Below are 22,114 nucleotides of genomic sequence, written 5' to 3'. Positions count from 1 at the left end.
TTGGTTTTTGTGTGTCCCTCCAGTTTGCACTCTGTGCACCAGAGTTCCTTGCCCTCCCTACTTTCTTCCTTCTGAGTCCGCATTTCCCGCATCATCCGCCTCATATCCTTCCAGAGTACTTGTATCGTCCGGGACTCCTCCTCGCTTTCTTGATCACTACTATCTTCATCACTTGTGCGCTTCTTACCCTTCGATGTCTTGTTCTCGCTTTCAATGTCCATGGCTCTATTGTACGCGTCCATGAAAGTGGATGGAGGTACTACCTTCATCTTTTTCCGCAGGGATGGGTTCAGTCCCTCGATGAACCATCGCTTCTTCAAACCATCGGTTGGGGTATTGTCCATTTTTCCAATCAATTCTTTCAGCCTGCGGTAGTAGGACCTTACCATCTCACTCTTGCCCTGTTTGGTGTTGTATATTTCTACTACGATCTCGTCATCGTCCCGAAGTAACCGAAACTCCTCCTCGAACGCCTTAGCAAGATTTTTCCACGTATCCTTTGAAGTGGTGGGCAGGTCCATGTACCAGTCAATGGCAATTCCACGGAGGGTGGCTGGAAATGCTTTCAGCCAGTTGTCCTCATCATTCTCGCCATTGGCCTACCATATGGTGACACAAGTTTTACAGTGACGGGCGGGATCCTCTGATCCTATTCCATTGAATCTGGGAAGTTTCTGCTTTTCAGGGGTATGTGTTATTTTTCTCGTACTCCCCGGGTTACTCTGGGGATTGTTGAATGACTTGGTTGGTGTGGTTGTTTGCTCCCAATTATCACTACTCTCTATTGCCTGTGGGCTGTTGTGACTCCTGTCCCACTCTTGTGTATGTTGCTGAGAACCTTCTGCGAGGCTCCCTCCTTCTTCAACTATCCGATAGAGTTTCAGGTGCCTCTCTAGTTGCTCCTGGATGCGCAGGGATCTCCTCACTATGTCTTCTTGGCTCCCTTCTTGCTCCTCCGAAGATTTTCGTCTTCGATCTTTGTTGAGTGTATTTGGCATTAATTATTGGAACTACGGGGGTTGCAACGCTGTATTGAGTCCCTCTGCTCTTCTTCTCTTCGATTCCTTTCTTTGTACTATTGGAGCACTTGCTGCCTACGTTGCTCCCTTCGTACGTTCTCTCATTCCTCGTCACGTTCCACGAGGACACGTGCCAACAACCGTGGAAGACTACCCAGGAGATCATGTACCGCCTGGTTCACGTTGAGTTCCGCCCATACCGTACCAGCCGAGACAGCGCTCAATTCCGCTTCTCGCTGTACGTACCGGTCCACGGAAACATCCCACGCGTGAATCAGGTCTTGTGTCAACTGATCCTCCCTGGTTACTTCGGTGTTATCCTCTACGTCACTGTCTGTTACCAGGATGCTTTAGTCGAATGGACGACCCATTATGCTTCCATCCCGCCAGCCTTCCCTCCAGAGACCTCCGGATTCAACTTAGGCAACGACACCAAAATGTTAGTAGCCTAAGTGGGTTAAATTGTAGCATACATAACACCAAGATCCAAACTATAACACCAGAGTATAATAGAACAATATCATGGAACCAACAACACACAATACAGTATACCAAGATATATTCATGTAACACAGATGTATATCATATTAATCTCCACTAGAATGTGTCTCCAAATGTGCTACAAACTTACATATAAAGAGTTTGCGGTTGGTTAGGCCATCAACCGTCAAACAACCAACTACCCCGTAGTTATAACTTAATACTATTGTTTTATTTTAATACATTACCAAAAAGCCTTATTTACTAATTAACCGGCTTACAGGGGACTTAGGTTCGTGGTTGGGCAGAAAAGCCTTTGATGATGCTCTCCCTCTCCCAAATGTAACGTGTAAAGCTTCATCATCAGAAAGATTAAACTCTTAAACTCTCTCTCTTTACTTTAAGTTATGAAATTGAAAGATGTTAGTTAATGTTTCCTTTCTGCTGAAATGGGTTAGTTAATTGCAGTTATGTTAGTTTTTAATAGTTTCAAATTCAGCTAAGCATGTAATGTATCTATTTATTTTCTTAGATTTAGAAAAAGTCTAAGTTACCAGGTTCACCCTTGAACCCCCCCTGGTACTGGTCCTGGTTCAAATGGGTCCCTGGTTCGGGTCCGGTTCGACCAGGGTTTGAAAAACCCAGAGGTGGTTGGAACATGGTCGAACCTGGGTTGAACCCGGGCGACTGGGCGGCCCAAAAAAGCAAAATATATGCAAAGTTTAATTTTTTTTTGAGTTCCACCTTCTAAAAAGTGAAACTTATACCCTAAAAGTGACTTCTAAAACATTATATTCACTCATTTCACCTCATTTGTGTTGCAAACAAAAGTTTTATGAGAGCAGGTTGAAGAAAGGGTGAACAAAATTTGGCTTCCAAGATCAAAGAGGAGTTGAAAACTGATTTTTGAAGCTTCAACAAGTGTTGCAGCATCATTTCCATACATTTTCAAGCTTCCATTGGCTGCAAAAGGTAGGCTTTTTAACATTTGTTTCCAACTGTTTTTGTTTCACAAATTGTCAAACATGAAACTTGAATTTTTTTTCATTATTTAGTTTTTGTTTTTGAATATGTTTATATTATTTCTTGCCATAGGAACTAGAATGGCATCTACATCTTCCTCCATTGGCAATGAACAAATAATTGCAAAACAAAGAAATGATCCAAATTCTCCCTTATGGAAGTATGTTGACATTATAAAACAACTTCCAGGAGGTGGGGGATTCTATTGCAGATGCCAAGGATGTGGTATTGAACGTAATAGTTCACATTATTGGGTGGTAGGCCATTTGTGTGGAATAAAAGGAAGAGGCATCAAAAAATGCCCTGGAAAAGATGGTAAACCTATACCAGATGAGACAGTGATGAAATATATTAGGGAGCATGAGGTGGCAGAAGAGAGAGAAGCCTGTAGATTGAACCAAACCGCATCAAAGAAAACAAGGGGAATGCAAGCCCCTTCTAATCCCAATATTGTAGTAGAAGACCACCCCTTCTTTGCCACAAATGAACCTCAAACTTCAAAGTGAACCACCCTTGACACGAAAAAGAACAAAGGGGCCTTTAGAAACCGCAATCCAAAATGAGAGTAGAGACAATGCTGATGAAGATATAGTAAGGTGCATTTATGGAAATGGGTTGTCTTTCAATGTTGTTCGCTCTCCATATTGGAAGCAAATGATAAAAAGTGTTAATGAGGCTCCAAGAGATTACAAGGGCCCCAGTTATGAGAAGGTACGTGGAACATTATTGGAGAAAGGGGTGACGAGGGTTGAAGATGCATTGAAACCCATAAGGGATTCATGGGTTGAGACAGATGTAATAATTGTTTCAGATGGGTGGAAAGATGCTAAAAACCGTCCCTTGATCAATGTCATAGCGGTGTCCCCTAAAGGGGCAATGTTTTCGAAAGTTGTGGATTGTGAGGGCCAAATAAAAGATGGCCAATTTATTGCAAAAATTCTCATCTCCGCCATTGAGTCAGTGGGACCCCGCAATGTTGTCAAGTCATAACAGACAATGCAAAAAATTGTAGAGCTGTTGGTTTGTTGGTTGAACAACGCTATGATCACATCTTTTGGACACCTTGTGCAGTACATTCACTCAATCTTATGCTACAAAGGATTGGGCAAAAAATAAAATGGATCAGAGATGTGTATGCAGAGGCTGAGGACATCCAGATGTTCATTACAAACCACCACATGTCTCAAGGGATTTTTAGAACCTATTCCAATTTGGAGCTATTGAAGGTAAGTGAAATAGTAATTTAATTTTACATTTTCTGATTTTTTTAATTTTCAATGTTGATAATATCATTGTGTAAGCTATATTGTGTATTCTTCTTTAAAGTTTGGCTTTATTTTTTAATCATTTGGCATTAATTTGTATTATAGGTTTCTGAGACCCGTTTTGCATCAAACACAATCGTCTTAAGACGACTTGTGAAAGTTAGAGTGGCACTATGCAATATGGTGATCAGCACCAATTGGACTGTATGGAAGCAGAATAGCACTGAGAGGGCAGAAAAAATTAGGGAGAGAATATTGAATGAGAAATGGTGGGATCTTGTTACATATCTCCTAGGTATCATTGAGCCCATCATGATCATGATTCGCTATACAAACATGGATAGGCCTTGCATAGGTGAGATTTATGATGGCATTCACTCAATGCTTGAAAAAATAAAGGTCACACTATAAATGAAAAAGAGAATGACCCCTAGGAGAAATTCTTCAAAGAACTGGAAGTAATTATTGTAGAAAGGTGGAATAAGATGACCACTCCTTTGCATCTTCTTGCCTATGCATTGACACCTAAGTACTATAGCAATCAGTTTCTTGATAAACCAGGAAGGATTCCACCATGGAGAGATCTAGAAGTATCTGATGGGTACAAGGCAGCATTTCTTAGACTATATACTAATGATGATTTGCGAGATGCTGTTACAGATGAGTTCATATAATTCGCAAATGGGAATGGTCTAAGTGTTGATGCACTTCGTCATTGATCCAAGAAGGATGCTCATAGCTGGTGGTACTTCCATGGCACATGCTTCCAACACCTACAACCCCTCGCTATAAAAATTTTATCACAAGTAAGTTTAAATAATTAAAATTTTAAATTTACAAGTTTTAGTTTATTTATAGTTTACTTTGTCTTCATAGGTTGCTAGTAATTTTATTTTTATTAATGTATAACTTTAATTGTTTACTTTGTCTTCATAGGTTGCTAGTTCATCTACTTCAGAAAGAAATTGGAGCACATACTCTTTCATCCACTCAGTAAAGCACAATAGGCTGCTATCAAAAAGAGTGGAGAATTTAATATATGTGCATTCCAACCTACGTCTTCTTTCACACAAACAACATGACTACACACAAGGGGAAACGAAGATGTGGGATATAGAGCCAGAGCATACTAATTTGGATGCACCTACTTCTCAGCTTCTTGCATTGACACTTGATGACTCGGAAATCGAGCCAACTTATAGTGCAAGTGCAAGTGGCATTGGCTCATCTAATGTCAATGTCAATGAGGAGGAGGAGGATGAATTAGATGATCCATTTGATGATTAAACTTTATATTGTTGAAAGTTGAAACAATGATACTTGAATATTTTGTCATTTTGATATTAAACTTGATGTATATGATGCTATTATGGTATCATCATGATGCTATGATTACAAGCTTATGTTTGTTTTGTTGTTTATATGATGTTGTGACATGCAAATTTTAATTCATGCTTATAGGCTTCACAAATATCAGTATATATATATATATATATATATATATATATGTTTTTGTACTAATGAACCCAAATCCCTTTTCAAAATTTTGTCGTACCGTCGTACTGGGTTCTTCGAACCTGAACTGGTAAAAGTTAATTCATTTTCTATTTTAGAGTTTTTGGCAGTTACATAGATACATAAATTTTATGGGCATATCCATCAATTTAATTCAATTATTTGTGTATTTAACCACAATGGATGTACTGAAAGGATTATCTTTCAAAAGTTCAACTCATGACAAACAAGGATGGATAAGCATTAACCATAGTGCAGCCATTAGCATCCAACAGATGTCGGGTAATTATGTCATATTAAAATTAGAACGTTACGAGTGTTAAGGGTCGGTGGTTACGTGACGGTTGTCCGTAGTTGGCACTGGACAACCTACACTGACACCTATATATATGTACTTGGTTTCCTATTTCAAGGTGAAGTTATCGTGAAGTTTTTGTGGAACAAAGTGATGTTGTGAATGTACTGGCATTTGACATTAATGAATACATACATCTGAGTTCTTCTGTTTACTTGCATTGCTGTATGCTGTCATATTTACTACATTTCTGTACTGTTATGCACTATTGAAACACACACCCCTCAGGGGAAAACAGTGTCCAATATCTAGAATGAATTACTAATAATAAAGGAAAAACAAGAATCCTTAGGAAATGCATAGCATAGAATCTTTATAACATTTTCAAAAATACTACTAAATGAAGGAAAAGCGTATTGCATATAATCTTAATATGAATATATCCTACATGAGATTAGTCCCCATAACCAGGTAATTGATCTGCTGCTATCAGCTGGTTGCATGGAAGGGTGGTCTCAAACCTCTTATAAGTACAATTGGTGTCTGCTCGTCATCATTTCCTGTCCAACAAGTGGAAAACTTGGCAAAAACATCGAAGCATGCAAAGATGGAAATAATATTTAGAGAAGATTCAGAAAAAATTGAAGTTTAGTAGGCTTGCCAGCAGGATTGTCTCTGAGAGCCAACTCAAGATAGTTACGGTCCACACCAAATGATGCCTACATTCATCATAAATTCAACCATTCTACTATCAGCATAGCCCACAGTATATAAAATCTGATCTTAATCCAAAATAGCTTGATATCCAGAAGTATTTGTGAAAACTCAATGTACAAGTTACAGGAAGGAAAGCAATAATTATGGTTATATCAAGTACTCACGGCCAAGATCTGCACCCGTTTTAAGTCATTGACATCCACAATAGCCACTTCATATCCTGCACAAGGATAAAACAGAATTATGTCATAAGAAACCGCAATAAAATGACATGGAAACTGTTTTCCAGCAGCATCATGCTAAAGAAAGCGAGTTCAAGCATGATACCTGTTTCTGACTTCAGATTATCAACTGTTTCCTGACAACATACCTATACATAGGAATCAAAAAGAAATAACACTAAGAAGATCTTCCACATGAAATTTGAATATAGAATAATGCAATTTAAAATGTGAACGATACAAGAGCTGTACTTACAGGACCAAGAGTGATAAACTGATCATATGGAGGCAAATTTCCACTAGCATCATCTATGAGCCTTGCCTGTCATATCACATGTAGATTCTACTTGTAGCAATGCCAATACATGATTCCTCAATTTCATTTGACTATATCTACAGCAAGTATATGAAGAATACCTGCTCACCTGCTAGGCGATAAAACATCCCTCGAATTCCCATAACTCTGCAAAGTGTAATTTTTCTCGATTAAAATCTGCTGCAAAATGAAGGCATAACTTTAGATCAATGGAATAACAAATAAAATGCAAGGATGAGACAGCATACCTGGCTATGATAGCAAGCAGAGAAGCAAACACAACCCTTAAGATTCCAGAAATATCAATGAGAGTCTACAAATCACAAAAAAACCCGTAGCTGTCATACACTACAAACAAGACAATGCCCAATATTCACATAGCATCACAGAAATATTTCAGTAGTGATACTGATCGCAACGAAATATGAGCACTCCCTGTGCCTAACATCATACCTGCATGCCACATGCAGTTGCTAAAGATGATGTTGGATGAAACAGTCGGCATACAAGACGAGCTAGTATGCCTGGATGTATACTATGTGGATGACGAAAATGCCCTGCAGCAAACAGTCAAAATGCAAATCAAAATTAGCCCATAGTCACAGCATTAAGTCCATTATAAGCAATTCAAACATTTTTCACAACAATTCCTTAAAATCAAACCCAGCATATTTATCGTTAATGTTTTGTAGATGCTTATAAATTCTTAGTCTTGAGATCCCAACAACAAAATTTCTGAACGAGACCTCCTATGACATAAATTTTTAAGTTAAGAATAATTTGCATCTTGTCACATGCTGCATGTAATTTCCTTGCTGCCCAAGGATTTCGAGATGGACATGGCAGGAGGCCCATGTAAAGTTAAACACTTTTGGAGCAGGCGGAAACAACTTTTATCTATGAATAGTCATCTTCCACTGAAATTTTATTTCCAATTTCAGAAATATAATAATATTGCAACATGTTTTCCCAATGCCACTTCCTATATGCAACTGATTTGCATTTTTTTAACATTATAACACTTAAAAACAAGCAATTAATAGCTTACAGTTCCTTCGCTTTTTAGAATTAGTTTTCTAAAGTTCTAACTGTGCACCAAAATTAGGAAATGCAAACAGATGGAAGCATTAGTCGGTCATCAAATGGAAATAGCATAGATGCACCTATCTCTCCAATCTTGATTACATAAGTGATTAAATTGCTACTGATAATTAATATAGAATAAGCATCATGTAAAACAAGAATTGTCAATTATCCTTTAGGAAAAGTGTCATGCAAAGTTATGTTTTCCTATACATAAAAGAATTGCTTAAAATATAAATTTAAACCATTTGCTTTAAATGCTTCCACACTCTACCCTGCCTACCAACTATACTTGAATGAGAAATGTAATTAAAAAAACAATATGCTCTTTGGTTGGTAACTGCCATTTTTGCAAAGTTGAACATACTAAAAAATCATCAAAATTTCTACATGTCTAACGAAAGAGAAAGTAGGAGATTGTGTTTGGTAGAAAACTGAGAGTAGTTATAGAGACTGTTAAACATCCGAATAGGTTAAGCAAAGATTTAGTCTTTGATTAAAGCGACTTGGGAAAAGCTATCATTCACAGGCTAAAAAGATTTAACAAGCCTATTTTATGTTTTGATGAATAATTACACTAATAAAAACAAGATACACATTAACTGTATCCACTACTGTGCTTACAACAGATTACCCACCTCTTGCAATCTAAACAAGGAGCTCTGATTTGTAATCCATAGCATCCATCGTCATGAATCATGACAGAGCAAAAAAGGAGGCATGAAATGTCAATGATAGATCCATTTCTCTGCAATTCCTTTCCTGAAGCTTCCTTTTTTAATAAATCATATAGCTTGTAGAAGCTTGAAAGTTGAATCTAATTGCAATAACATTGTCAAGTTTTGTGATTTATTAGTTTTAAGCTAAATGGGAAAATGAGTTGGTTGGAGGCGGAGCCCAACTTTGCCATGCCATATTGGTGGTAAATGTCGAGCAGTCTAAATGTAGCTTGGTGATGCCCGTCCTTTTCAATTTTGTGTACTCTAAATCCAAACATTAGCATAAACAGTAGTTGTATGCAGGTACATCAGTGGGATGGTTCATAACACATTTCCTTCTTCACTAATCCCCACAACTAAAGAAGAGATGTTTGGATACATACACATGACCCCACATGTTAAGGATAATTGTTCTACTAGGGGAAGCCACCTTTCAAGGATGGTCACCTTTAATAGATAAGATTTGCAAAGTTTAAAGAGGGATTAGCTACTAGCATCCATTTCCCAAATGAGTTTTTTTGTAAATATATTAATTCTTGAGGCATATAAGAAAGAGCTGATATACTTCCTTAATTGAACATGGGCCCATTATGGGTGCTAAATTTCCCGTTGCATTTCATCATTTATTGTTATTAATTTGTACTAAAATATAAGGTGTGTGCTTCCAAGATAGAAGAATGCAAAGGATTTGTTTAAAATCGAGTTAATTTATGAATTTCTCATTATGAATATGAAACATTAGCAAAATAAACTCCTGTTATTAGTTTTATGATGAAAAATGAGCTTCTATAATAAAAATATAAAATATGATACATAATCCACATAGAAAATCGGTGGAATCTGTTGGTTGAAAATACACTTGGGGAAATATACAAAATTGTGGCTTCAACCACAGTGTGTGAGTAAAACTCTCCTAATTAAGGGAAGGCTCCCCCTATCTATATCTAATCTAAAACTAAACAGGATGAGACAGCAGTCTTTCTTCTTTCTTCAAGAAAGCCAATATCCTTTTCTCTTCACAGAAAAGTGATAGCAAGTTAACTTAGAACAGCAATAACAACTTTTTGAAATAAGATGACAGAAAGGAAATGAAATTTCTTGAAAGCTCAAAGACTTCCATCACTTCCTTCGGGACGGGACAAGAATATCAAGCTCAAAGGCTTGAATATATGAAATCCTGTCTGCCCTTTTCTATGCTAATAATATCAAAAACAAATTATAGCAGCACAAAGTCTGAAATATCTTATTCTCTTTTACACAAAACAGTAAGAATTAGTATGAGCTCAAAGACGCAACTATTTCTTATCACAAAATTTATTTCTAATTTCTTTCAAGAATAATTGTAAGCACAAAGTCTTACAACTCTTCCTAAAAGAATGTTTACTCTAATTGATATTAACCTCCAATACTTGCAGCACAAAGACTGCAAATCAAATTCGATTAACCTCTCTAAGAAACACTTGCAAGAAAGATAATATGGAACACAAACTCAAGAATGTAGCACAAAGACTCAAAACTTGAACAATCTTCTTCTATTCCTTTCAATTCTTCAATTTACACAAAAGCTCAAAGATTTCTTTGCTGCAAATTTGGCAGAGTTTTGCTTGCTTTCTAAAAGATAAAAATTACAATAGACCCCCTCAAGTATTTATAGGGGAGGAGTCTTGAGAAAAAGGTGGGAGGATCCTAACTAACTTGAGAAATTCTCTCAACCACCAAGACTTATTCAATAACTAACTATGACTTATTTAAAGTCACAAGTCCTATTCTAAATTGACTTGTAACTCGTCTACTTGTAATTACAAAAGCGCAAGTAATGACTTGACTTGCAATTTACAAAATGTTTTTACAAGTAAACATGTCAAAAGAGAAACTACAACTAAGAGATTACAATTCTGAAAAATGCAACTAAGTGTTGAAAAACACTTAAGTTGCAGCATGTGAAGACATAAATCCTTTGAACTTCTGAATGATCATTTGCAGCTCATCAGGATTCGGTTCGTGGGTATTCTTTGCCATGATCATGGTTTTCACAATAACATCGTTGCAACGAAGGATTGTGGCATTATTCTTCTCAAAGGAAGACTGAATTTCTTGCAAGAAAACTTGATAGGCAACCAAAGCTTGATTAGATGCAGCTGAAAATGGTTCACTCTTCCACTCATGATGAATTTTCAACTGTAGATCTGAGAGAACCCTTTCTTCTAATAGTAACTCCCCATTATGATCCATGATATTACAAGAAGTTTTCTCACAAGGAGAAACAATATCCTGAAATACTTCCAATCGTAGTCTCATGGCATCATCAATGTCTTCAACAAGTGACTTGAGAACAAGGGCTTTGTTCTCCAAGAGCTCCCGATATTCTAGATACACAACTCTCGAAGAAATAACCTGATGTTCTAGAAGAACGCTCAACTTTTGTTGAGGAATCTTGAGCCATGTTGTCAAGCTATCTTCCACCTTTTCCAAGTTTTGTTTGAAAGTACCAGAAACCTAGTTCAATTGTTCCTCAATGGTCTTCAATTTGACCATCATTTGAAAAACTTCCTTCAAGACCTATGCACATAAATCATATAGCTGATATACCCAAGATTCTAAAGCTTGTACCTTTTGAGTAGCTCTCTCAACTCCTTGAATTGATTCTTGTGGACCGGAAGAACTTGAAGGATTGCTCCCTTCACTAGCAGATTTTGTAATCTTTTGAACAACTGCAACTAGTTGCCTATTCTCCTCTTCTAGCTTGTCTTTCTTTGCTAGAAGCTTGTCATATCGTTGTACTAGTGAAGCTATAGACTGTTGGGCATCATGCTTGACCACTTCATGCGTTTGCTTACCCAATTCTACCCTTGTGACCCTGTAATCAGCAGCTTGCATTTCCTCATGTGGCTTGTCTACAAGGGGCTCAACAATCTCTGCCACTTTCATCTTGTTATTGTCAACCGTTACCCTTAAGATCGTCTTGGCTCTTTTAGCAACCTTGGGCCTTGATTACCTAAGTTGCTGATAATCAAAGACATCAGGAGAAATTTCCCGCTTCTTTCTCTTGGGAGTGAAAGAACTAAGCCATGGAGGTAAAGCCATTAGTTCTCCTTCAGTAGCAGTTGAAAGTAGAGGAGAAGCAGTTTCTGTTTGAACAACCATGGTCATCTTGGGGGAAGTATCTATCTAGATAGCAACCATGGCTTGCTCAGTAACCAAAGGGCATGAAGATTGTTTCATAAACTCCTCAAAGCTGGAAGTAGAGGTATCAATCTCTGACAAATGAATACATGCAGGAGTATCCTCGAAGATTTCCAGCAAACTCTCTTGTTGATGATCAAGAGGTGGCTCAACTGCTGAAATGGGAACAACATTTTGAGGAGACTCATCCACTATTGTGTCAGGAGGAGATAAAGGTAGCTCCATGAGGATTGAGGAAGGAACCTCATGAGGTGACTCCGAAGTTAGTGACTTAGGAGCGTCATCTGATTGTTGTTCTTCCTTTGGATCTTCAGGATCAATCACATGAATGTGAAGCTAGGATTTCTCCTTTCCACGAACTGTCTCCTCCTCAGGAGGAAGCATCATCGCTCGACTAACCCGCAACTTGATTCTTGTGCCCGAAGATGATGCACCTTCCTTGATTTCAGACTTGTGCCCAAGAGGTCATAAAGAATCATCTTCTCTTCCAACCTTGATCTTGATGAATCTAACACCATTACCTTTGAGCCCAGTGTTGGTGTTAGCTAGGATAGGCTGAAATCTCTCAAGAATGGAAGCGCATTCTTTGTAAAACTTGTAAAGACTAGTAAAGGGAAAATAAAATTCCTTTTACAAGTCACAAAAATAACTTTAAAAAAAAACTTGTAATAGGGAAATAAAATCCCTATTACAACTTAAGGTAACTTTATAAAACTTGTAAAGGAGGAGAAAAACCCCTACCATAATTTAAAATCACTCAAGTGGAACTTTTTAAAGGAATTATAAGTTTTAAACTTTAAAATTTAAAGGTTCACTTGTAATATGTCCAAAAAGTTCCTACAATGACTAAAAGCTAAAAAGCAACAAAGAGAAAATAAAAAGCAAGTTACAAGCTCTATTTTTCATAAAGTGCACTTGTAATTAACTTAAAATTTCCCTATAAACACTAAAAAAAAGGAAAACATAAAGCTTGCAACTTAAGGAAAATTTCCCCCCTGCAGTCAAGGAGAAAAAACCCAAAATTGAAGGAAAAACATAGCAAACGAACTCAAAATATGATGAAATTTGAAACGTGGTTTGAAGATGGACTGAAGATTAGTCTAGTGCAAGGGTAAGGTGAAATTATGCCTCAGGAAGCATGCCATAGAGTAAAATTTTCATTTTTTTGACAAAACATTTATGTAATGGTCCATCATTTTTAAAGCAAAAATGAGGACAGCAGAATGCAATCACACCCCCAAAAGTCAATGATAGAGCCCAAAAAAAACAAAAATGGATACTAGTGGAGACCGAGGGGGGTCATTATTAAGGGGTTTCTCCTTGCCATCTAGGAGATCATGGCCATCAAGAATGGGCTCCCAACTTGGGATGATGTCCCTCTTTGGTTTTTGCTTCTTTTGGATCCATGCAAGTAGGTGAAACAACAAGGCCTATCCAAGGGAACTTCCATTATCATGACAATAAAAACAGCAAAAGTCACAAAAAGAGGTAGAAGACTATCCACATGGCGAAAGTCACTAGCCATGATGATGGTATTGAGGGACATGAAAAATCAGCTAAATGTTGAAAATTCTTCTCCTCCAGACTCCAAACAGGATAGAATTCTTGGAAAATAGAAAAAGTGGTAAGTGTCAAATAATTCCTCCTTCGGGATAGAACAACCCCAAGCATTCGCAGAACATAAAATGGCAAAATTCCACAAGGAAAGGAACTTTCCTTCTCCAAGATTGATAGGCGCTCAACAATTCTTCAAAATTGGAAAAGATCATGAAAATTCTTGTAAGGCAAGAAAAATCCTCCAAGATATCCTTTATCAAAAACGACAGACGGAATCCACTGGAATGGTGAGTTGTCTCTTTCTCATTAAGGAATTTAAAGCAATCCCAGTGTTTCTACATGAGCTTGTATGTTGTCTACATGTTGGCTAGAATGGGCAAATTCAACGGACTACTAGGCAAATGACCCATGGGATGTGGTCCAAGACAATTGAAGGTCCATGAGTGCTATCCACAATTGCACTTATATGATCATACTTCTTTCAAGAAAGCAAGTGACATCGTCACTATGCATATTAAAGAAGTAAGGGGCCCAATACATTCAATTTCCAAAATTTACTTACATTTGGGTCCAAGGATTCTTTGCCCAGTCATATAAACTCCCAAGATATCCAGTAGAAAAGATGGTGCTATTGGAAGTAACTAGAATGCTGACTACCTATGACAAAATTCAAAAGAAGATTGGGCTCGAATTTCCAATTGTCATAGGAGATTATGATGAAATGTGTCCATCATTGGTGGTCACGGAAAAGTCAGCAGATGAATTGATATTCTACCACCTAGCACCTCATACCGCATGGACATTCTTTGATCCGTATGATAAGATAAGGATGGTAGCTAGCATAAAGCACATGCACAAGATTCAGTTGGAGGATTATTGGGCTAACGCCAAAGATGACTATGAAATCAGAAAGAGGATGTTCTCCAGATTGCCTCTTAAATTGACATGAATCTGTGAAATCAACCAAGTGTTGGATCAAATAGAAGACGATGTGAATATCGTTCAACCAGGTTATGAAAAGGAGAAGGATATGCCAATTCAAGAGCCTAACTGGTCAGAACCAGAAGTTGATGATTTAGATGTTTTAAGTAGGCCGGTTATGAAGTTCACTAGGCATTGGGATGAACGACACATCATTAAGTTGAAAGCAAAGAATGTCTACCTAACTTACAATCTGATGGGAGACTTGAAATCCCAGGATGAGGCCACTAAAAGGTCACCAGGAGCCTAGGTCCAAGAGGAAGCAGTTTCATAGGAAAGAATGGAATGCAATAAGGAGAAAAGTGTTCTTGGGAATTCACAAGGAAAGAAAAGGAAGGAAGTTCAAAGAGAGGAACCATAACAAAAGAGATCAAGGTTGGAGGAAGCGCAATCGCCTGGTAGCTCTTCAAGTGTGTAGGAAGTCGACATCTTCACAGGAGAAGTAACAAGAAATCAGCCCCAGGATGAAGACCAAGACATTTCACAGGCGCGGCATATTCTCAGTGTCAGTGCCTCCCGAAGGCCAGTTCAACAAAGGAATGAAAGACATGAAATTCCTTTGAATACAAAACAACAAGTCTAGGATTTTTTTAGGGAAACAAACATGGGAGACTTAGGAATTTTTTAGGAAGTTTCACAAGAACAGGAATAGTTGGGAATGCAAGTTTAGCAAGCAGCCACTCCAAATTGTGCTCAAATAGAGAATGAGGAAAGTGCCAGAGGATAGATGGATCTTGCACAAGATTGAAGAATTTTTGAACAAGATAAGCAAGCCAGCAGAAAAGAAGGCAGCAAAGAAATTCTCTAAAGTTACAAGAGATGAATCAAGATACAAGACTTTGCATATAGGTGTACCCAGAGTTGACAAGGAGAGAAGCGAGATCACTTCGGATGAGTATAATGTTACAACAGTTGACTTGGGGTGTGCCTCTAAGGCACAAGTGATAAGAGGAATCTGATGAGTCTTCCTTAGCATTGAAGGAGTGGATGAAGGTGGAAGAGAAAAATAGGAAGTTGAAGAGTGAAAACAAAGTCTTATGTGAGTATGTGTGCCATTTGATGCGTCCATTCAGAGAGGAGGATCAAACTTTTGTTCCTCCCTCTTCTCTTCCGAAGGAATCCGTAGATGGACTTGAAGAAATAAGGAAAATGGCTCAATGTTCTAAGGAATGGGTGGAAGACATCTTCACTACAACTTGCAAATTAATTGAGGACTTGGCTCACTTCTACAGGAGGATCCTGGCTATCCTTGGTAGATTGGAAAGCATGGATAACTCATGACAGGATGTGCACATTTATCAAGACTTGACAATTCCACGTCTTGAGGCACTAATGGAGACTTCCAAGCAAGCATTGATTGATGGAGAAGTCATTGGGGAAAATGAGGCACATCATTTCCCTTGGTGGTTCTATGCAGTAAGCACTGGAAAAGAATTCTTTGAAAGGTCCAATAGGGAGTCAACACTATTGAGTACATCAGTCAAAAAGGTTCAAGAGGAAATCCTCAATGCTGTGAGGCATTGTTTGCAAGAAGATTAACTGATGAGGAGCTAACGGTGGACAACTTGAAGGATAGGCTGCATGAATTCTTCTTCGTGGAATCCTTCCAGAAAGAACATTTGGAAAATGCTTCCTTGTTCTCAAGCACAATGCGCAAAACTCAGGAGGCTGTGCCAAGATGGGAGAAGTTTTTCTCCAAGTGTGAAAAGGATACCGCCATGCTGGAATTCAAATTGGAGACAGTGCCAAGTGTCTTCATAGAAGAGCTTGAGGCCATTGTGACAAGATGTAAGAACCCACACCTGGTGGACTCTAACCAACCACAATTTTCTGCCTTTGTTTGATTTTTCAATGTTTTCAGTGTTTGGGTTTTGCTTGAGTTTTCAATGATGTTTCACCAAGGAATAAAGAAAGTGCAAATAACATATGCTGCAAACTAGAGTATGGAAATGAGAGCTACAGCCATAAGCATTTTATCGAACATTTGCCATGCAATTCCTATTATGAAATGTTGACTTTCAGCTAGGGACATTAAGACAAACAGTTATCTTGCAAACTGAAATAAATACTACAAATATATCATATGCAACTCCTTTTTATTGATGTCCCAATTACCACAGATATGAAAGGGCCAAGACTCTTGGCTGACAGCTGAATATGATATGAAACAAAATACCCAGGTCTAAGTACAATGGCAGCATACAACCAACTTCGAATGTCTATTAAATACTGAAATTAAATGCAAGAGAACCTGATCCAATGAAGCGCCTACGTTGTGGGTAATGTAGCAACTCAAATACCATGTAAATTGTGAAGCAACATGTGTGGCTGCTGCTGCTATAGTACGGCCTCCAACAATTATAAATTCTGCCCAAATTCCAATGTCATGACAGCAGCAACTAATCTGGAAATGAGCAGCAATTAAAACCCTTGAAGAACCCTTGAGTAGACTCAACTAAGATGCAATATACTGTAGCGATTTTACTATTCACGTATCACTGTAGCGTTTCACTATTCACGAGTTACTGTAGCGCGGCACTATTCACGCGGGTACTGTAGCAGTGGATGAAAAAACTTGCAATCTGCTCTTAAAACCTTGAATAATTTGTTGATAATCTCTCCCAACAAAAATGATATAACTCCATGTGCCAAAGAAGGATGATTCACAACCAACTATAAATGTTCTTCAACAATAAACTTCAAACCCTTGTAGAAAACTTCACCAATTTGCACAAATGAAAGAACTGAAGTATTCTTTCCCACAACTGCAATAATTCAGGTGTTATTTCACACCTTCAAAATTGCTATCAATAGGAAGTTTCCGTTTCCTATGATCAAAGAAGAAAATTGCGAAAGCCCTAGGCTCCACAATAAAAATCAATCAAAATACTATTCATCAACTGGATGCCGAGAATGAACTCTTGCCTTTCCTTTTATTCTTTCCTTAAGAGAGCTCAAACACCTTCCTGGCCAATGTGGGATAAAAGATTTATTCCCACATTAAATTATTCACTTAACGCACTTTATTATATTAAAGTGACTTTATTGTTATAAAGTTACTTTAGAACTTTATAATAGTATTAAAATATTAAATAAATCACTTAAGTCACTTAAACTTTAATATCTCTTGATGTACTTGTCTGATTGCTAAGCCGTCTGAGCCAAGAGTCGACTCTCCTTATTCTCCATGTGATTGGATGCCTGTCTAAAAATAGAAACCCTGAATAGTGACTTACTATAAATAGTAAGTGTGCCAATCTGAGTCAAAAAACCTGTGCAAAGGCCAAAACCTGAATCCAGCTGAAGAGTAATGTCTCTAATCACCAAGTAACTGCCACATGAGGCCCTCTATCAATAATTATTAGCCTACGAGGGTCAAATGATAGGCTAATTCTTACAAACTCTGATGCTCGCAAAATGGGGACATTACACAAGATTCATCGCATTTGCCATCAAAGAAAGGGATAATGGTTGTCCTATTTTGGACAAGAATCTATTAAATGCATAAAGGCGTGATGAGTCATTTATGTTAGACAGTTCAAATAACCGGAAGACAATTGAGAGGGGGGGGTGAATCAGTTGTCACCAGATTACCGGAACCTTAAGCAATTAAAACTTTAATACCGGAACCCAAAAGATCAATACCGGAATGCATAAACCAATTATTGAAATAGCAGATATACCAATTAAGCATAAGCAACAATTAGAGAATAAATACCTAAAGGCGTCTAGGCAGTCTAGGAGGATATCAAAACTAGCGAGGGATGGTATCAAGCTTTAACATTTAAAAGAGACACTATGATCGCCATTGATAAAGGATTGGAGGATTGCGAAGATAGCACTGAATCCCTCAAAGAAAGTTGTGCTGACCTCTTGCAACATATGATCGGTAATAGGAATCCCAAAATGAACATCGACACACTAAGGATTCTCTAGAAAAGTCAGTTGCGGAATGACAAGACCCCGTTTTCCGAGGGTGGTATGGAAACTGCCAGCAGACTGTGTTGTAATGCGCACATACAACATCAAGACAGAGAGTTGGAACCAGCAAATAAAGGCAATTGAGGCCAATTAATACAAGTTTAGTAGCACCCTCGTGCCTCCTGATCAAGAGATAAGGTCAATCATCATGAAATTCCAAGATTATGTGTGGGTAGAGCGAGCATCAAGCCGAGACATATGGAAAAAATATTTGAATGATTAAAAAAGGGTTTATATTGTAAAAAGAAATATCTATTTTGGGCTAAATTAAGATAAAAACACAATGCCCAAAATTAGTTATTTCTACAACTAGAAAGTCACCTTTTTGTTATTAAGGCCTATGGAGTTGTAAAGTTGTCTGTAGCATTTGTCCTAAAATCTACCCGTAAAACAGGCACAAGTCCCCTCTATGATTACCAACAAATCACATTAGTCCTAAGTTATCCCTAGCTTAGTCATGACCTGTTGTTAGGAACCTTGAGGTTACTTTGTTTGGGCAGTCCGAAGGCATACAAAGTTTCCTTATCCAAGACAGAGTATGATGTACTCAGTGCATTTTATTCTGTGTTGACTGAAGTGCTGAATTTCCACATCAACACTATTCACTGCTATAAGTTAAATTCAGACCTTGATGATTCAATATAGCTTCAACATTTTTTTTTATGAATCTATGCATGTTATATACTGAATTCTCTATTTCAAGAAGAAACATCAGGAAATTTGCAATTGCAGCCTTATATGTTGAACAATGATTTATCAAATAATGACAGCAGCATAATATCATATGCATGTACTTGTTGTTGAGTCATTATAAAAAAATTCAAAAAAAAAATCAGGGGGTGTTGTTACATAACTATTCATAGATAAAACAGTTTAACAAAAAGTTAGAACTGTGAAAGCTATCCATAAATATACCTTGCATAATAGCCAATGGTGTTTCACTAATGGCGATGATATCACCTGCTTTTGCATGAGGTAAAACATAACTGCAAGCAGCAATTTTGTTGAGACTTAGGAAGTTACATTTTTTAGCAATATGAAACAACAATTGTTAAGCATATTTAGAATATGTAGGGTTCATAAGTACCTCTTGATAACCTTCACTGGATCATCCAAATGGCAAAGCAGATGTGTAGGTACAGGAAGAACGCTGCAGATTCCTCCCACCCTGGAAAAATTTAAATGTGTGTACTGTTGATTTGTAAGATAGAAAGGTAAAGGTAATCAAAAACATTACATATGGATTTCTAGTTATCTAAATATAGTCTTGAAAGTAAATCTACAATGTTATATTTCAGGCTCTACCAGATTCATCTTCCCAATCTACAACTTGTGCAAGGGTAAGCAAGGCCTCACTTTTTCCAAGAGAGAGTTTGATTGTAGCTTTGAGTGTACTGTAGTGGCAATATAACATGTTGAAGGTGGGTAGAACATCCGTGAGGACCATATGAAACATATTCTACTTCCACCAGTATCGCCTACATTATCAAATAAATAACACATAAAGATAGAGCTTATTAGCTCCATGCTCAGCTAAGAAGTACCCTCCACGTGTACTGTTTAAGAAACATGTTTGCATCACTGCCAAAAAGAAAGTTATAAAAGTAAACAATTACAAATTGCCACAGACAAAAAGAAAGCAGTGCTTGTAAAATTTGGATTTCCTTTCCAAAAGCATCATAAAAATTCTTATACCCTCCATCATATAGAAAAAACAATTCAAAAACCTCGCAAACAATAAAAATTATAAAACAAGCAGTGTGTCTGATGATCCCCAAGTACATTCATTCAATTTAATCCACAAAGAATAAAAGCATTAAAAAAGTGTTAGAATGGGTCAAAAAATATTTTTTCCCTGCCTGCACAGCTGTTGAGTGTCAGGTATATTTGTTTCTTAAAATTCATCCAAAGCCCACCATCTAGGATACAATTACCAGTAAATGGCTACAAAGGTTTCAATAATCTGTTCCTGGAAAAGGCTGAGTTTTTAATACATGTTTCAGGGTTATCAATGTTTCTTAAACATATAAAGGAGTTTCCAGTAACATCGAACATAAGATAAATGTACATTTATGTAGAAATCCAAATCAACTCAATCTTTTGCTACAACTACTAATGATGTCTCAAAGCGAAAGTAGACAGTATTATGTGATCTTTTTCTTTCTTTTATTACATATTTACATCATAGATAGGATTTGTAAGATTCTTCTTATAGGCTTGTAGAAGGTATGTTCCCCTCTGGAATTGTAAATTTCCCAGCCCTAAGTACTGCATGAAACAATGAATTTGATAAAGACACCCTATTTCAAACTATATACTATCTCTAGAAGGTCTACAAAGGCATCTCTTGTCAATCTATTAAGAGAATCATAAATGACATATTTTGTATTGATTTAGGTTAGAAATTCTGAATCATAATGCCGTGCAATATGTTATGATATCTTACCTCTGTTCATATAATATAATTGAGTCCAATTAAAAGCCCTTGCATCTTTGGTTCGATGTGCAATGAGGACGGAGTGAGATCCTAGTATCCTATGACCCAATCATTAAATCAGAAGTCTACACAAAGTCGAATACGATGGATCTCCTGAATTTCCCCATTTGTTCTAGTTAAGAGGCCAATACTGTAGGTTATCAATCCTATCCATCTGATGATGAGCACTGCAATTACATTTTATTATCATAATTTGATTGCACGCCTATTTTGTAAGTGACATAAATTAGCAATTATACTGAGATTTCAAAAAAACAGCATTAATCAAAACCTCTATTCTTTGACTGTTTGACACCATTAAATGTAATCTTGCTTAGCAAGGTAGAAGACCATTTAGAATTTAAGTTTCCATCTTGAATGAAGTTCCCTGTTCTTTATCACCTGTCAGAAATGTAAGAGATCACATTAGCAGTAATCAACAGAGCAGGCAATGTGTATATTACAAACCTGCATTCTGTCAATTAATTTTTAATTAAAGACCATTATAATCAAATTGAAACCATTAAATTGTATAAGTAAAAAACTTTCTAGAACAGAAAGGATCAATCTTGACATAACAACCTCCCCTTCACCGTAATGGCATTCTCTTGATCAACTGGAAGTGATGGATATTTGCAATATTCTATTTCTTCTAACCCAACAAAGAGAGCCTGGCTTAACTAGGCTTATAGCGACTTTTGGGGGAGGTGACCATTGAAAATGTAATAAGAATTAGGGCTAAAACTTAAAACAGTGGCCAAAAATCATAACTTAAACTTTGAACATGAAGACGAGCACTGAATTGTGTCCTAAGTGAATCAGGTGCCCAAATTTTCAGAGATGACTTGGGAAGGATTCCTAGGACTAGTTCTCCATGTCTCATGCTTTTGTGATCAAAGGAAAGGACAAAAGCAAGTCAAATGATGCTAAGTGATTAGGAGAATGTTGACTTAGTGAAGATAAGATGAAAGTTGCAATATAAGCAATTTTCAACCTTACAAATAAAAATAGTTGTCCCTTAATCGAAGTTGCTCCACCAAACCTAAAACCAATCTCTCTGGCTCTTACAAAAGCACGCTAACTCTATTTGAACGCCTAAACCCAGATCCAGTCACCAGTTTGGAGGTCATAATAGAAGGACCCAAGAGATAAACTGATGCCTGGATATATCAGCGAATTGTAACCCATGATGGGGTATAGTTCACCTATAACTTGATGCGAGACCTCAAGTCTCACTCATCAAAAGAAGAAGAGGCATCAGGTGCAGCACAAGAAAGAGAAGG

The 22,114-nt window shown here is 37.3% G+C and overlaps 1 protein-coding gene across 3 annotated transcripts in view; it reads right to left on the bottom strand.

Annotated features, from left to right (window-relative positions):
* Positions 1 to 22,114, bottom strand: part of LOC131061244 (uncharacterized) — a 138,873-nt gene that overhangs the window by 7,448 nt on the left and 109,311 nt on the right. The window contains exons 6-16 of one of the 3 annotated variants that reach the window (XM_057994792.2): positions 19,712 to 19,833; positions 19,443 to 19,523; positions 19,271 to 19,341; positions 7,305 to 7,408; positions 7,100 to 7,164; positions 6,953 to 6,998; positions 6,792 to 6,857; positions 6,642 to 6,684; positions 6,479 to 6,534; positions 6,259 to 6,316; positions 6,119 to 6,157 (exon numbers count right to left, since the gene is read on the bottom strand). In XM_057994792.2, coding sequence (XP_057850775.1) covers positions 6,119 to 6,157; positions 6,259 to 6,316; positions 6,479 to 6,534; positions 6,642 to 6,684; positions 6,792 to 6,857; positions 6,953 to 6,998; positions 7,100 to 7,164; positions 7,305 to 7,408; positions 19,271 to 19,341; positions 19,443 to 19,523; positions 19,712 to 19,833 — 751 coding nt within the window. Of the gene's footprint in view, positions 1 to 6,045; positions 6,158 to 6,258; positions 6,317 to 6,478; positions 6,535 to 6,641; positions 6,685 to 6,791; positions 6,858 to 6,952; positions 6,999 to 7,099; positions 7,165 to 7,304; positions 7,409 to 19,270; positions 19,342 to 19,442; positions 19,524 to 19,711; positions 19,834 to 22,114 lie in introns of those variants that run through there. The other 2 variants (XM_057994791.2, XR_009110519.2) reach the window with 2 other exon arrangements.

This window comes from Cryptomeria japonica, chromosome 11 (genome assembly GCF_030272615.1).
Source record: "Cryptomeria japonica chromosome 11, Sugi_1.0, whole genome shotgun sequence".
Lineage (NCBI taxonomy): Eukaryota > Viridiplantae > Streptophyta > Pinopsida > Cupressales > Cupressaceae > Cryptomeria > Cryptomeria japonica.
Note: the sequence above shows the minus strand (reverse complement) of the source record. Positions and strands in the feature narration are given on the sequence as shown.